General features: G+C 42.3%; 1 protein-coding gene across 1 annotated transcript in view; it reads left to right on the forward strand.

The window, feature by feature from the left end:
• The first annotated feature begins 669 nt into the window (after positions 1-669).
• Positions 670-13,894, forward strand: part of coro7 (coronin 7) — a 389,354-nt gene continuing 376,129 nt past the window's right edge. Inside the window, 1 exon segment of the mRNA XM_028814299.2 lies at positions 670-1,042. Coding sequence (XP_028670132.2) covers positions 983-1,042 — 60 coding nt within the window. The 5' untranslated portion in view covers positions 670-982.

The following is a 13,894-nucleotide window of genomic DNA, read 5'->3' on the forward strand; positions in this document are numbered from 1 at the left end:
ATAATACCTAAGACCGGGCCTGGGCAGAGCCGGGCCTGCACCTTAGTATTTTCGGCGAGTGGATACTCGAACGTTTCATCAAGCGTGGCCCCCATGATAATTTCGGTGTGTGGATAGTAGATTGTTTCAGAGTGCTCCACATTGGTCATTTCAACTCCCAGATACTCGATCGTTTCATCAAGGTGGTGGGGTTATTGCCAATACCCTCATATTGGTATTAGAACTGGTATTGTTTTTGGAGCACCCAGAACCCACTTATCATAGTGCCGCTGGCCATTGTGTGTATAGTAGTGTCCCTGCAGCAGTAGGCACATTCAAAAGCTGCTGTGCCTAAGGCAGTAACTGGGATGAGACTCCCAGTCTTACTCCTGGGGAGGGTTAAGGCAGCAGGGTGTCACAGTCCCCTATAATGAATCCTCCATCCCAATTGTCTGCTCCAGTTTCATGCCCAGACCAGCGATCTGTGCGTCCGTCAAGCTTAAACATCACTGTCATTATTTTCCCTCGTAATGAATGCAATGAGAAGTGAAGCATAACGACACCTGTTATTGGTTAACTGAACAGATTACAATATGCAAGCTTTCGAGGCCGCTCGGCCCCCTTCTTCATAATGAATGAATTACAAACTGCAACAACCCAAAAAGCTGCACATAATTTAATAAGGAGTTACGGAGAGATCCATTTGCCCACGCTCCCGCCCCAGTCTCTTATTTCTCTAGCGCTACTGCTTCTCGTACCCACTGAGGATTTTCCTGGGCAAGGGGGGCGGGGCCGTGCCGCTCCCCGAGTCCTCTTTACTAAACTCACGTGCACGAGGCGCTCCCACACACTGCCAGGCTGAGAGTCTTCGTGTCGATCACAGAGCGCATCGATCTTTAAGAGCTGTCATAACGGGGCTGAGCACAGTTTCGGCGGGCGGCAGTTCAAGTTGTATCCACCCGGCTCAAGTGTGCAACCCGCAGGAAACGAGGCGTAGGAAAAGATGAATCGCTTCAAAGCGTCCAAATTCAAAAATACAACCCCGAAGATAAGCAAGAAAGAGGTACGTGCGTGAGGCAGGAAGGAGCGCTTGGAATGTGCGGTGTCTCAGTGCAACTTCCTGAAAGCTGCTTTGGTGAATGTGTGGCTGTCCTGATCGCCGTGATCTTTGCTCCGTGCGGCATCCCAGTTTGCTCACCTGACTGCTCGGTTGGTGGACAAAGGGGGGGGGGGGCGTATTTCTCGGAACATCTCCGGTTTCTTATCTCTCTTGCCGCTGCTCTAGTTAGTAGCCGCGTATCTTCTGGATCTGATTCGTCGTTTTTGCGACATCGATGTGCCCCTTGACTTACATTCCAATTTCCACTCCGCGCTTCTTGTGAAGGTTTTTAAACCCTCACAAAACTTCTCGAAGTACGTAATATTGATAACTGGGATGCAAATTTTCAATAGGAAGAAATAAGCGTATGTTCGACTAAATAAATCCAGAAATTATTGTCTGATCCGAAATGAATACAGGAGACGATTGGTAAGGCTGAATGGGCAGTGGGGCGGCATGCCCAACGGGCTCCGAAATCCGAGACTAAACTCCACCAGACACAGAAATCAGTGAAGCCGACGCTTTATTGAAATGAGTTCCAAGATTAAATATGATTAAAGCAGATCACAAAACCTCGGCTTCATTCAAATTACGCCCACAAAACGATTTAAGTAGTCCTAAGTTCTAACGCGGATCATAACTGGATTTAACTGATGGGTCTATCCAAGATTAAAAATCACTAAAATATTTAGCCACTGCTTCATTCAAACCAGCATCAGAGTTAACTTTTTTTTTTGGTGAGGATAACCGGAAACCGATTTAACTCCCGAGATTTATTCCTAGATTACAAATTGTTGAACCAGTATTTCATTCCACACACTATCCGAAAATGGTTTTCATATTCGATAGAACTTTGTCTCCTGGGGAAATTTGTCTTTTTCCATAAACTCGATAATAAATAAGTAATTCTAATATTGCTTTATGACAAAAAAACAAACGAAAACGGGCGGCACGGTGGCGCAGTGGGTAGCGCTGCCGCCTCGCAGTTAGGAGATCTGGGTTCGCTTCCCGGGAAACTCCCTGCGTGGAGTTTGCATGTTCTCCCCGTGTCTGCTTGGGTTTCCACCCAAAGTCCTGTGCTTGGTGTGTTTGTGTGTGTCCTGCGGTGGGTTGGCACCCTGCCCAGGATTGGTTCCTGCCTTGTGCCCTATGTTGGCTGGTTAGGATTCTGGATGGATGGATGATAGAAAACTAAAAAGTCATGGCTTGGCAGTTACAGTGTCACTATACAGGCGTATTGCTGTGGATTTGAAGCAGCCTTTGGTTTCCTGATTTTAAGATGCAAGTAGTTCTTTGAGCATCAAGAAACAAAGATCTCCCCCATTAGTGCAGAATCATCAGAAAAGCTCCACAAACGATATGTCCTTGTGTTATATTTATAATCTGAGGTGTACATGGTGAACAGAAAAGGAGACTGGCCTCTTCCATGAGGTGCTCCAGTGTTGTTCACACAATCCAGGAGTCTCACAGACTGATAGTCTTTATCCAGGACTCCATCGTATCTCTGAGTTGACCCCTTAACAGGGATGGCTGGATGGTATTGAAGGCACTATCCATCCATCCATCCATCCATCCATCCATCCATCCATCCATCCATCCGTTTTCCAACCCGCTGAATCCGAACACAGTGTCACGGGGGCCTGCTGGAGCCAATCCCAGCCAACACAGGGCACAAGGCAGGAACCAATCCTGGGCAGGGCGCCAACCCACTGCAGGACACACACACACACACACACACACACCAAGCACACACTAGGGACAATTTAGAATCGCCAATGCACCTAACCTGCATGTCTTTGGACTGTGGGAGAAAACCCACGCAGATACGGGGAGAACATGCAAACTCCACGCAGGGAGGACCCGGGAAGCAAACCCGGATCTCCTTACTGCGAGGCAGCAGCGCTACCACTGTGCCACCGTGCCGCCCTTGAAGGCACTAGAGAATGCAAAAACATCATCCTTACAGTTCTGCCAGCTTTGTCCAGGTAAGCCTTGTGGAGCAGAGACATAATGGCATGGATATTTATTTATTGTATTCAGAATTAACTGGAGCTCCTTTCTAACAAAAATCACAAATCGGCATAACCAGTCCCACATTCGGTCCTTCCATTTCCTGAACCTTTTTAAACTAAACTGTGGTCACTGAGGTCTGATGTTTATTCCACCATGTTTTCAGTGTTGTTAGAACAATCTTGATGAGAACAGGCCATTCAGCTCCCAATGCTATCCACTTAATTCTTCTAAAATAACATCAAGTTGAGTTCTGAAAGTTGCTAAACTCCTGCTGTCTCCCACACTACATGGTCGCATATTCCGTGTGTCCGTGTTTCTCTGTGTAAAGAAAAACGTCCTGATGTTGTGTAGAGAAAAGCCAAGCAAAATGACACCTTTTATTGGCTAATTAAAAAGATTACAATATGCAAGCTTTCGAGGCAACTCAGGCCCCTTCTGTGAAATTTACCCTTTAAGAAGTTTCCAGCTGTGTCCCCGTGTTCTTGATGAACTCATTTTAAACTCACAGGCTCGATCCACTGGACTAATTCCCTTCATAATGTTAAACACTTCAAGCAGGTCTCCTTTTTATCTTCTTTTTCTTAAACTGAAAGGGTTCAGCTCTTTTAATTTTTCTTCACAATTAAATAACCCCCTGTAGCCCTGAATCAGCCTCGTTGCTCTTCTCTGGACCTTCTCTAGTGCTGCCATGTCGTTTTTGTAGATCAAACCTACACCCAGTACTCCAGATGAGGCCTCACCAGTGTGTTATAAAGCCTGAGCACAACCTTCTGTGACTTGTACTCCACACATCAAGGCGATATATAACCTGACAGTCTGTTAGCCTTCTTAATGGCTTCTGAACACTGTCTGGCAGTTGATAGTGACGAGTCCACTATGACTCCTAAATCCTTCTCATAAGGTGGACTCTCGATTTTCTGACCGCCCTTTGTGTATTCACACCTCACATTTTTACTTCCAATGTGTAATTCTTTACATTTACTGACATTACATTTCATCTTCCACAAATCTGCCCAACCCTGTCTGCTGTCCAAGTCCCTCTGTAATAATTCAACAGATTTGAGATTATCTGCCTGTCCACTTACAGTGCATCCGGAAAGTATTCCCAGCGCATCACTTTTTCCACATTTTGTTATGTTACAGCCTTATTCCAAAATGGATTAAATTCATTTTTTTCCTCAGAATTCTACACACAACACCCCATAATGACAACGTGAAAAAAGTTTACTTGAGGTTTTTGCAAATTTATTAAAAATAAAAAAATTGAGAAAGCACATGTACATAAGTATTCACAGCCTTTTCCATGAAGCTCAAAATTGAGCTCAGGTGCATCCTGTGTCCCCTGATCATCCTTGAGATGTTTCTGCAGCTTCATTGCAGTCCACCTGTGGTAAATTCAGTTGACTGGACATGATTTGGAAAGTCACACACCTGTCTATATAAGGTCCCACAGTTGGCAGTTCATGTCAGAGCACAAACCAAGCATGAAGTCAAAGGAATTGTCTGTAGACCTCCGAGACAGGATTGTCTCAAGGCACAAATCTGGGGAAGGTTACAGAAAATTTTCTGCTGCTTTGAAGGTCCCAATGAGCACAGTGGCCTCCATCATCCGTAAGTGGAAGAAGTTCGAAACCACCAGGACTCTTCCTAGAGCTGACCGGCCATCTAAACTGAGCGATCGGAGGAGAAGGGCCTTAGTCAGGGATGTGACCAAGAACCCGATGGTCACTCTGTCAGAGCTCCAGAGGTCCTCTGTGGAGAGAGGAGAACCTTCCAGAAGGACAACCATCTCTGCAGCAATCCACCAATCAGGCCTGTATGGTAGAGTGGCCAGACGGAAGCCACTCCTTAGTAAAAGGCACATGGCAGCCCGCCTGGAGTTTGCCAAAAGGCACCTGAAGGACTCTCGGACCATGAGAAAGAAAATTCTCTGGTCTGATGAGACAAAGATTGAACTCTTTGGTGTGAATGCCAGGCGTCACGTTTGGAGGAAACCAGGCACCACTCATCACCAGGCCAATACCATCCCTACAGTGAAGTATGGTGGTGGCAGCATCATGCTGTGGGGATGTTTTTCAGCGGCAGGAACTGGGAGACTAGTCAGGATAAAGTGAAAGATGACTGCAGCAATGTACAGAGACATCCTGGATGAAAACCTGCTCCAGAGCGCTCTTGACCTCAGACTGGGGCGACGGTTCATCTTTCAGCAGGACAACGACCCTAAGCACACAGCCAAGATATCAAAGGAGTGGCTTCAGGACAACTCTGTGAATGTCCTTGAGTGGCCCAGCCAGAGCCCAGACTTGAATCTGATTGAACATCTCTGGAGAGATCTTAAAATGGCTGTGCACCGACGCTTCCCATCCAACCTGATGGAGCTTGAGAGGTGCTGCAAAGAGGAATGGGCAACACTGGCCAAGGATAGGTGTGCCAAGCTTGTGGCATCATATTCAACAAGACTTGAGGCTGTAATTGCTGACAAAGGTGCATCGACAAAGTATTGAGCAAAGGCTGTGAATACTTATAGACATGGGATTTCTCAGTTTTTTGATTTTTAATAAATTTGCAAAAACCTCAAGTAAACTTTTTTCACGTTGTCATTACGGGGTGTTGTGTGTAGAATTCTGAGAAAAAAATGAATTTAATCCATTTTGGAATAAGGCTGTAACATAACAAAATGTGGAAAAAGTGATGTGCTGTGAATACTTTCCAGATGCACTGTATCTTGGTATCATCTGCAAACTTAACCAGCTTGTTACTTATATTCCCATCCAAATCATTTCTATACTGTATATTAAAAAAAACAGCGGCCCCCCACTAGCACTGACCCCAGTGGAGCACCACTCTTAACAAGTTTTTTTGTCGCCCGCGTGCCGTTTATTCACACCTGGAATTTAAAGGAATTGCCTGCATTGTGTGCGCTCTCTTGCTCAGAGAAGGTGTGTCGTAGCAGCTAGGGGCCATACTATATATAGAAATGTTTTGCTTAATTTGTGTTTTCAAGTAGACGGTGCTAGTTATGCACATGTAGGAACTGGCCCTTTTTGCCATCAGCTTTACATTCTGATGGATTCTTCTTTTACATTATTGTTGTTTATTAATTTTTTTTTGTTATGAACATCCCGCCCATGGTTTGGTCCCAACTGGTACAACAACTACAACAACAACATTTATTTATGTAGCACATTTTCATACAAATGATGGAGCTCAAAGTACTTTACAAGATGAAAAAAGAGAAATATAAAAATAAGATTGGGCAATACTAAGTAACAAAGGATAAAGTAAGGTCTGATGGCCTGGAAGATAGAAAAATGGTAATAATAGTAATCTTTATATATAATACGCTACCATGGCTGTTGGTTTGTCTGAAGTTTGGTACTCATATTCTACGTGATGTCTACTATCCGCTTTCGACCTCCAAGGTTATTCCTCTTTTTATTTTATTTTATTGTAGAATCAACTCTCGGCAGCGGCCGTGTGGCGCATGTGTATGGGCGCCGTTCTCATCCCTACCACCTTCACCGTCCCTTCCCTACCTCTTCATATCTTAAATCATTCGTGAGGAAGATTGAAGACTTAAATGCCATCTTAAGTGAAATTATTGATTGATTAAAAGTGCCAATGCTTTTATTTTACAAGTGATGTATGAGAGACTTATTTTTTACTTTTTGGTACACTTTTTAACTTAATATAAGTGTGGTTTTCCATCCATCCATTATCCAACCCGCTATAGCCTAACTACAGGGTCACAGGGGTCTGCTGGAGCCAATCCCAGCCAACACAAACCCCGGGCAGGGCACAAGCCCACCACAGGGCACACACACACACACACACACACACACCTACACACTAGGGACAATTTAGGATCGCCAATGCACCTAACCTGCTTGGTATGTGGGTGTGTGTGTGTGTGTGTGCCCTGCGGTGGGCTGGTGGGCCCTCCCAGGTGTGTTGGCTGGGATTGGCTCCAGCAGACCCCCGTGACCCTGCATTAGGATTCAGCGGGTTGGATAATGGATGGTTGGATGGATTATTATTTATATATCACCTTTCCTCAAAGTGCTTTACAAATATTCAAAAGGGTACAAAAAGAATAAAAGCACAGAACAAACTAATATCAAACCTTAGACATCGAATGATAGATTAATACATGAAACACAAAGCTCTGAATTAGAATAAGAAAAAATAAGTAGGAATGAAATAAACAAAAATGCTAACTGCTAAAAGGAAAACCAGGAACAAATAGCATGAGATCAATAAATACTAAAGTTATCTGCAACAGCTGACCGTCTGAGCTCTTTTGCTCATTTGAACCTTTACTTTTTATTTGCCAGTTTCACGTACAGCTCTTTCTTTGAACCTCTGCCTCAAAGGCCAGCAGCCTGGAGTCGTCGTTTTCTGTGTTGCTAGCAAAACTGGTATCTGGAGTGTATGTGAGGAAGGAGCCAAGTGAGGACCTGTAAGGCATTTGTTCCTCACGCTACACACTCTGATGCAGTTTATTCCTCTGCGCCTTTCCCTTCTTCTCCTTATCCTAGTTAGAGGTCTGGTTTGCCATCTCCTCTCAAGACCGTAATAGACACCCCCTGTATGAAATCGTCGGTTTCTCAGCAGTCTGTCACATGGAATAACCTTCATCCTGCCAAATATCAATAGTCTGATGTGTTTCTGGACAAAGCTGTTTCATTTTGGCCATTTTTGAACCCAGAACTGAACTGTAGGGATCCCCGTACTTTGCAGACCAAGTGAACAGAATAAGAGATTTCATTGGTGCTAATGCAATTACTAAGGTTTCTCTAATAACCATTTAGCATTTAAAATGACCATTAGGACACTGGAGGAATGGCTGCTGAAAATGAGACTATATGTGAATAATAAATGAAATATTTTAAGACATCTCAAGCAGTAAGAGCCATTTTACATACTAGTAATGTCTTGGCAGCGTTCAAGTCAATAAAAACTGTGTACATTTCAGGGTCTGTCCAGACTTTTGACTGGTGCTGTAGCCTCTGCCCTGTTGTCACCCTTGTTATCTGTACTCATTTTTAAAGGCTAACTGTTTAAAAATCAGCCCAGTAATTAAGGAGGTTAATATCATGAGCAAGGAAAAGGTGCTATAGAAATAAAATGTACTATGTGAATTTGCCCTTGGGATTAATAAAGTATCTATCTATCTCTCTATCTAGTATATAGTGCATTTCATATCTATCTATCTACAGTATCTATCTATTATATAGTGCCTTTCACTCCTATCTATCTATCTATCTATCTACAGTGGTGTGAAAAACTATTTGCCCCCTTCCTGATTTCTTATTCTTTTGCATGTTTGTCACACAAAATGTTTCTGATCATCAAACACATTTAACCATTAGTCAAATATAACACAAGTAAACACAAAATGCAGTTTTTAAATGATGGTGTTTATTATTTAGGGAGAAAAAAAATCCAAACCTACATGGCCCTGTGTGAAAAAGTAATTGCCCCCTCGTTAAAAAATAACCTAACTGTGGTGTATCACACCTGAGTTCAATTTCCGTAGCCACCCCCAGGCCTGATTACTGCCACACCTGTTTCAATCAAGAAATCACTTAAATAGGAGCTGCCTGACACAGAGAAGTAGACCAAAAGCACCTCAAAAGCTAGACATCATGCCAAGATCCAAAGAAATTCAGGAACAAATGAGAACAGAAGTAATTGAGATCTATCAGTCTGGTAAAGGTTATAAAGCCATTTCTAAAGCTTTGGGACTCCAGCGAACCACAGTGAGAGCCATTATCCACAAATGGCAAAAACATGGAACAGTGGTGAACCTTCCCAGGAGTGGCCGGCCGACCAAAATTACCCCAAGAGCGCAGAGATGACTCATCCGAGAGGTCACAAAAGACCCCAGGACAACGTCTAAAGAACTGCAGGCCTCACTTGCCTCAATTAAGGTCAGTGTTCACGACTCCACCATAAGAAAGAGACTGGGCAAAAATGGCCTGCATGGCAGATTTCCAAGACGCAAACCACTGTTAAGCAAAAAGAACATTAGGGCTCGTCTCAATTTTGCTAAGAAACATCTCAATGATTGCCAAGACTTTTGGGAAAATACCTTGTGGACTGATGAGTCAAAAGTTGAACTTTTTGGAAGGCAAATGTCCCGTTACATCTGGCGTAAAAGGAACACAGCATTTCAGAAAAAGAACATCATACCAACAGTAAAATATGGTGGTGGTAGTGTGATGGTCTGGGGTTGTTTTGCTGCTTCAGGACCTGGAAGGCTTGCTGTGATAGATGGAACCATGAATTCTACTGTCTACCAAAAAATCCTGAAGGAGAATGTCCGGCCATCTGTTCGTCAACTCAAGCTGAAGCGATCTTGGGTGCTGCAACAGGACAATGACCCAAAACACACCAGCAAATCCACCTCTGAATGGCTGAAGAAAAACAAAATGAAGACTTTGGAGTGGCCTAGTCAAAGTCCTGACCTGAATCCAATTGAGATGCTATGGCATGACCTTAAAAAGGCGGTTCATGCTAGAAAACCCTCAAATAAAGCTGAATTACAACAATTTTGCAAAGATGAGTGGGCCAAAATTCCTCCAGAGCGCTGTAAAAGACTCATTGCAAGTTATCACAAACGCTTGATTGCAGTTATTGCTGCTAAGGGTGGCCCAACCAGTTATTAGGTTCAGGGGGCAATTACTTTTTCACACAGGGCCAACTAGGTTTGGATTTTTTTTTCTCCCTAAATAATAAAAACCACCATTTACAAACTGCATTTTGTGTTTACTTGTGTTATATTTGACTAATGGTTAAATGTGTTTGATGATCAGAAACATTTTGTGTGACAAACATGCAAAAAAATAAGAAATCAGGAAGGGGGCAAATAGTTTTTCACACCACTGTATCTATCTATCTATCTATCTATCTATCTATCTATCTATCTATCTATCTATCTATCTATCTATCTATTATATAGTGCCTTCTATCTATCTATCTATCTATCTATCTATCTATCTATCTATCTATCTATCTATCTATCTATCTATCTATCTATCTATCTATCTATCTAGTATATAGTGCATTTCATATCTATCTATCTATCTATCTATCTATCTATCTATCTATCTATCTATCTATCTATCTATCTATCTATCTATCTATCTATCTATCTATCTATCTATCTATTATATAGTGCCTTCTATCTATCTATCTATCTATCTATCTATCTATCTATCTATCTATCTATCTATCTATCTATCTATCTATCTATCTATCTATAATAATAATAATAATAATATTATTTTTATTTATTTATTTATTATTGTTATTGTTATTACACTGACCCTAGTTCATCTCCTATGTACCAGATGACTGAGTTCATCATCTAGCTGTTACTTCATGGCACACCGTCAGGCCTTTTATGGTTCCTTTCCTTTTGTATTTACACACGTAAGATTTGTAAGTTGCATTGGATAAAGGAACAAAAACGTAAAAATGTCACCACCTTTTTAATATTTATGATATTATTATTAAAACAGCTTTGCTCTAATTGTCACAAGTGCACGATGAAAGCTCTGAATTAGAAATGTGGAAGTTGAAATCTCCTTGTCGTTAGTATGTGGTATTCACTTGTGTAATGGCTAACCAAAAAATGACATACATAGATGGAAAAAAAAAATGTCTGCAGTGTGTGGTCCGCCTTTACGTTTTACACGTGGGTGCGCTCGTCTTGTGAGATTTTTGGGTCACGTTTCGCAAGACGAAGTGCCCACCTCTTTAATGCACTCTTCAATGTAAAAGAAAAAAAAAACAAGACGGGTAGTGGAGTTGAGCAAAGCTCGGTTAACTTCTACTTTTCAGCCTTCCGCTTCCTTTTAGCAGATAGTTTCCTCTACAAATTAGAAATCGTTGTGAGAGTAGAATCAATTCTACATGTTGGTGGGCAGTAGCTGTGATGCCATCTACAGTAGCTCTGCGTGCCTATAGTCGTGAAGCTTTTTTTATTATAATTTTCCTTTATTGTACTGTATCATTTTACATTTCTTCACGTCAAAGGCCTTTGTGTTTTCTTTTTTCTTTGCCTCAGCGACTTATTTCCTGCCTGCTGTTCAGCGGGTGTTGCATCTCTTTTGTCAGAACACCAACAACAAAAAAAAAAAAAATCCCTGCACGCAGACAGCACGCTGCCTTTCTTTATGGCAGCAACGCAAAGTCAGGTCTGTGGGCCAATCTGAAATCAGCAAATGGGCTGAAGATGCGGGCAGGAGGAGGCCGGCTGGTTCATCGGATCTGAAGGAGGCAGGCTGCTCGGCTGACTTGAATGTGGCGTTGCTCGTGTAGATGACTCTGCGTTTTCTGTCTGTATGTGTGCGTCGCCCACTGGTTAGTCTAATGCACGGATGTCAAACTCCAGTCCTGGAGGGCCGCAGTGGCTGCAGGTTTTCATTCTGACCATCTTCTTCATTAGTGACCATTTTTGGCTGCTAATTAAATTCTTTTTCTTTAGTTTTAATTAACTTGACTCAGGCCCCTTAGTTGTCTCTTTTCCCTTAATTAGAAGCCAAACAATAATGAGACACGAAATAAGCCGCTCACTTGTGTCCATCACACAATATGTGAAAATAAAGAAAGGTGGAGGTCTCAGTAAGGTTGATCTCTGAGGTCACCCAAACTTTTTAACGGTGTTCTTAGAAAAATCAGAAAATCAACAGTTTTGGAAATGTCTGCTGTGGGAGAATGAGAGCAGCAACAAACCATAGAATTAAATAACAAGTTTAATGAACAGCAAGAATTGGCTTCTCATTAAGAAACTGGTTGGAGTGAAATTGGTTGGAGTTTGACGTTTCAGTTTAGCTCATCATCTTTTGGCTCGTTTCACATCTCATTTCTGTTTGGCTGTCATTTAATAAATAAACTAATCAATTCAGAGGTCTGAATCCTTAAAAACAGGGCCATTAAAATGAAGGGAAAGGAGGTTATTTAGCAGTGAATCCTGGTCACTGATTAGGAAAAGGGTTAGAATGAAAACCTGCAGACACTGCGGCCCTCCAGGCCCGGAGTTCGACACCCCTGGTAATGCAAAAGTAGAAAATCGGCGCACATGACCTGATTATTGGCCTCTGAGAAACCTGATTAACAAAGAGAGAGAGTTGTCTGCAAATAATGTACTTCTGTGGCCATGTCCACAGAGGTCCACATGACCATCATCATCATCTAATTCTTCCATGCGAAGCCTGAAAATCACCAGGACTGATTGAGATCATTTATGTTAGGTTAGGGTTAGGTGGTCTTGTGGCCTCGGAACCCCTGCAGAATTTTTTTTCTTTTTTCCAGCCCTCTGGAGATTTTTTCTGTTTTTTTCTGTCGTCTTGGCCATTGGACCTTACCTTATTCTTTGTTACTTAGCATTGCCTAATCTTTTTTATATAATATATATATATATATATATTCACGGCATTCGTAGTCTGTGTCACAATCTGATTGTATGGGTGGTTACCTACCAGGTAACGCTTGTGGTTGGCCAGCAATCTGCTAACATCCGCCACGGTGCCCTCAGTTTGTGAGGAGCAGATCATAGAATGGTTGAAATAGTTTACTGTCAAATAAATGCAAAGAGTACACGACACGTGTTTCGCCCTCATTCTGGGCTCATCAGGTGTACACACTCCACTGCACTCCCTCTCGGGAATCGAACCTCGGACGTCAGCGCCAGAGGCGATGCCCCTAACGTTGCGCCACGGTGTGTGGTTCGTTTATTTGACAGCATGTAGATCGGGGTAATTATATTCACCATTCTATGATCTGCTCCTCACAAACTGAGGGCACCGTGGCGGATGTTAGCAGATTGCTGGCCAACCACAAGCGTTACCTGGTAGGTAAACACCCATACAATCAGATTGTGACACAGACTACGAATGCCGTGAATATAATTACCCCGATCTACATGCTGTCAAATAAACGAACCACACGCCGTGGTGCAACGTTAGGGGCATCGCCTCTGGCGCTGACGTCCGAGGTTCAATTCCCGAGAGGGAGTGCAGTGGAGTGTGTACACCTGATGAGCCCAGAATGAGGGCGAAACACGTGTCGTGTACTCTTTGCATTTATTTGACAGTAAACTATTTCAACCATATATATATATATTATTTTATTGATTTTATTAAAATCACACAACATTCCATACAAATAAATAAATTTTTACAAACATAAGATCGAAAACAAACACCCCTGAGAAAGAGAGCTAAGCCAGCAGTGTAAAACTTACTTAAAGTAGATGAATTAATAAGTGAATAAAGATAAATGGAGAAGAAAAATCCTCAGTGCTTTAAATGCTTATTCTAAAATGTTATTGATCAGATCCTGCCAGGTTTTGAAAAAGTTCTGCACAGATCCTCTAAGTGAGAATTTGATTTGATTTTCCAGTTTCAAATAATATAAAACATCAGTTACCCACTGACTTAGAATAGGAGAGTTGAGCATGATACGTCTGCATGCTAATAGTGTAGTAAAGGCCATTCCAGTTTGTTTCTCCTTCTCCACTTTTAAGCCCCTCTGGGGGTCCACCAAACACAGCTGTTCATTGGTTAGGAGGGATTGTGACACCAAGGCTGTCTGAAAGGCATTTAAAGATTTTGGCCCAAAATGATGTTAATTTGGTGCACGTGACCCAGTGAGGCAGGAGCTCGATTGCAACGTTCACAGGTTGGATTTCGCCCTAGAAACATTTTGTACAATTTTAAATGAGACAGATGAGCTCGATATATAATTATAAGTTGAATAATTGTATGCTTTGCGCATATGGAGCTCGAGTGAATT

This window comes from Erpetoichthys calabaricus, chromosome 11, assembly GCF_900747795.2.
Source record: "Erpetoichthys calabaricus chromosome 11, fErpCal1.3, whole genome shotgun sequence".
Lineage (NCBI taxonomy): Eukaryota > Metazoa > Chordata > Cladistia > Polypteriformes > Polypteridae > Erpetoichthys > Erpetoichthys calabaricus.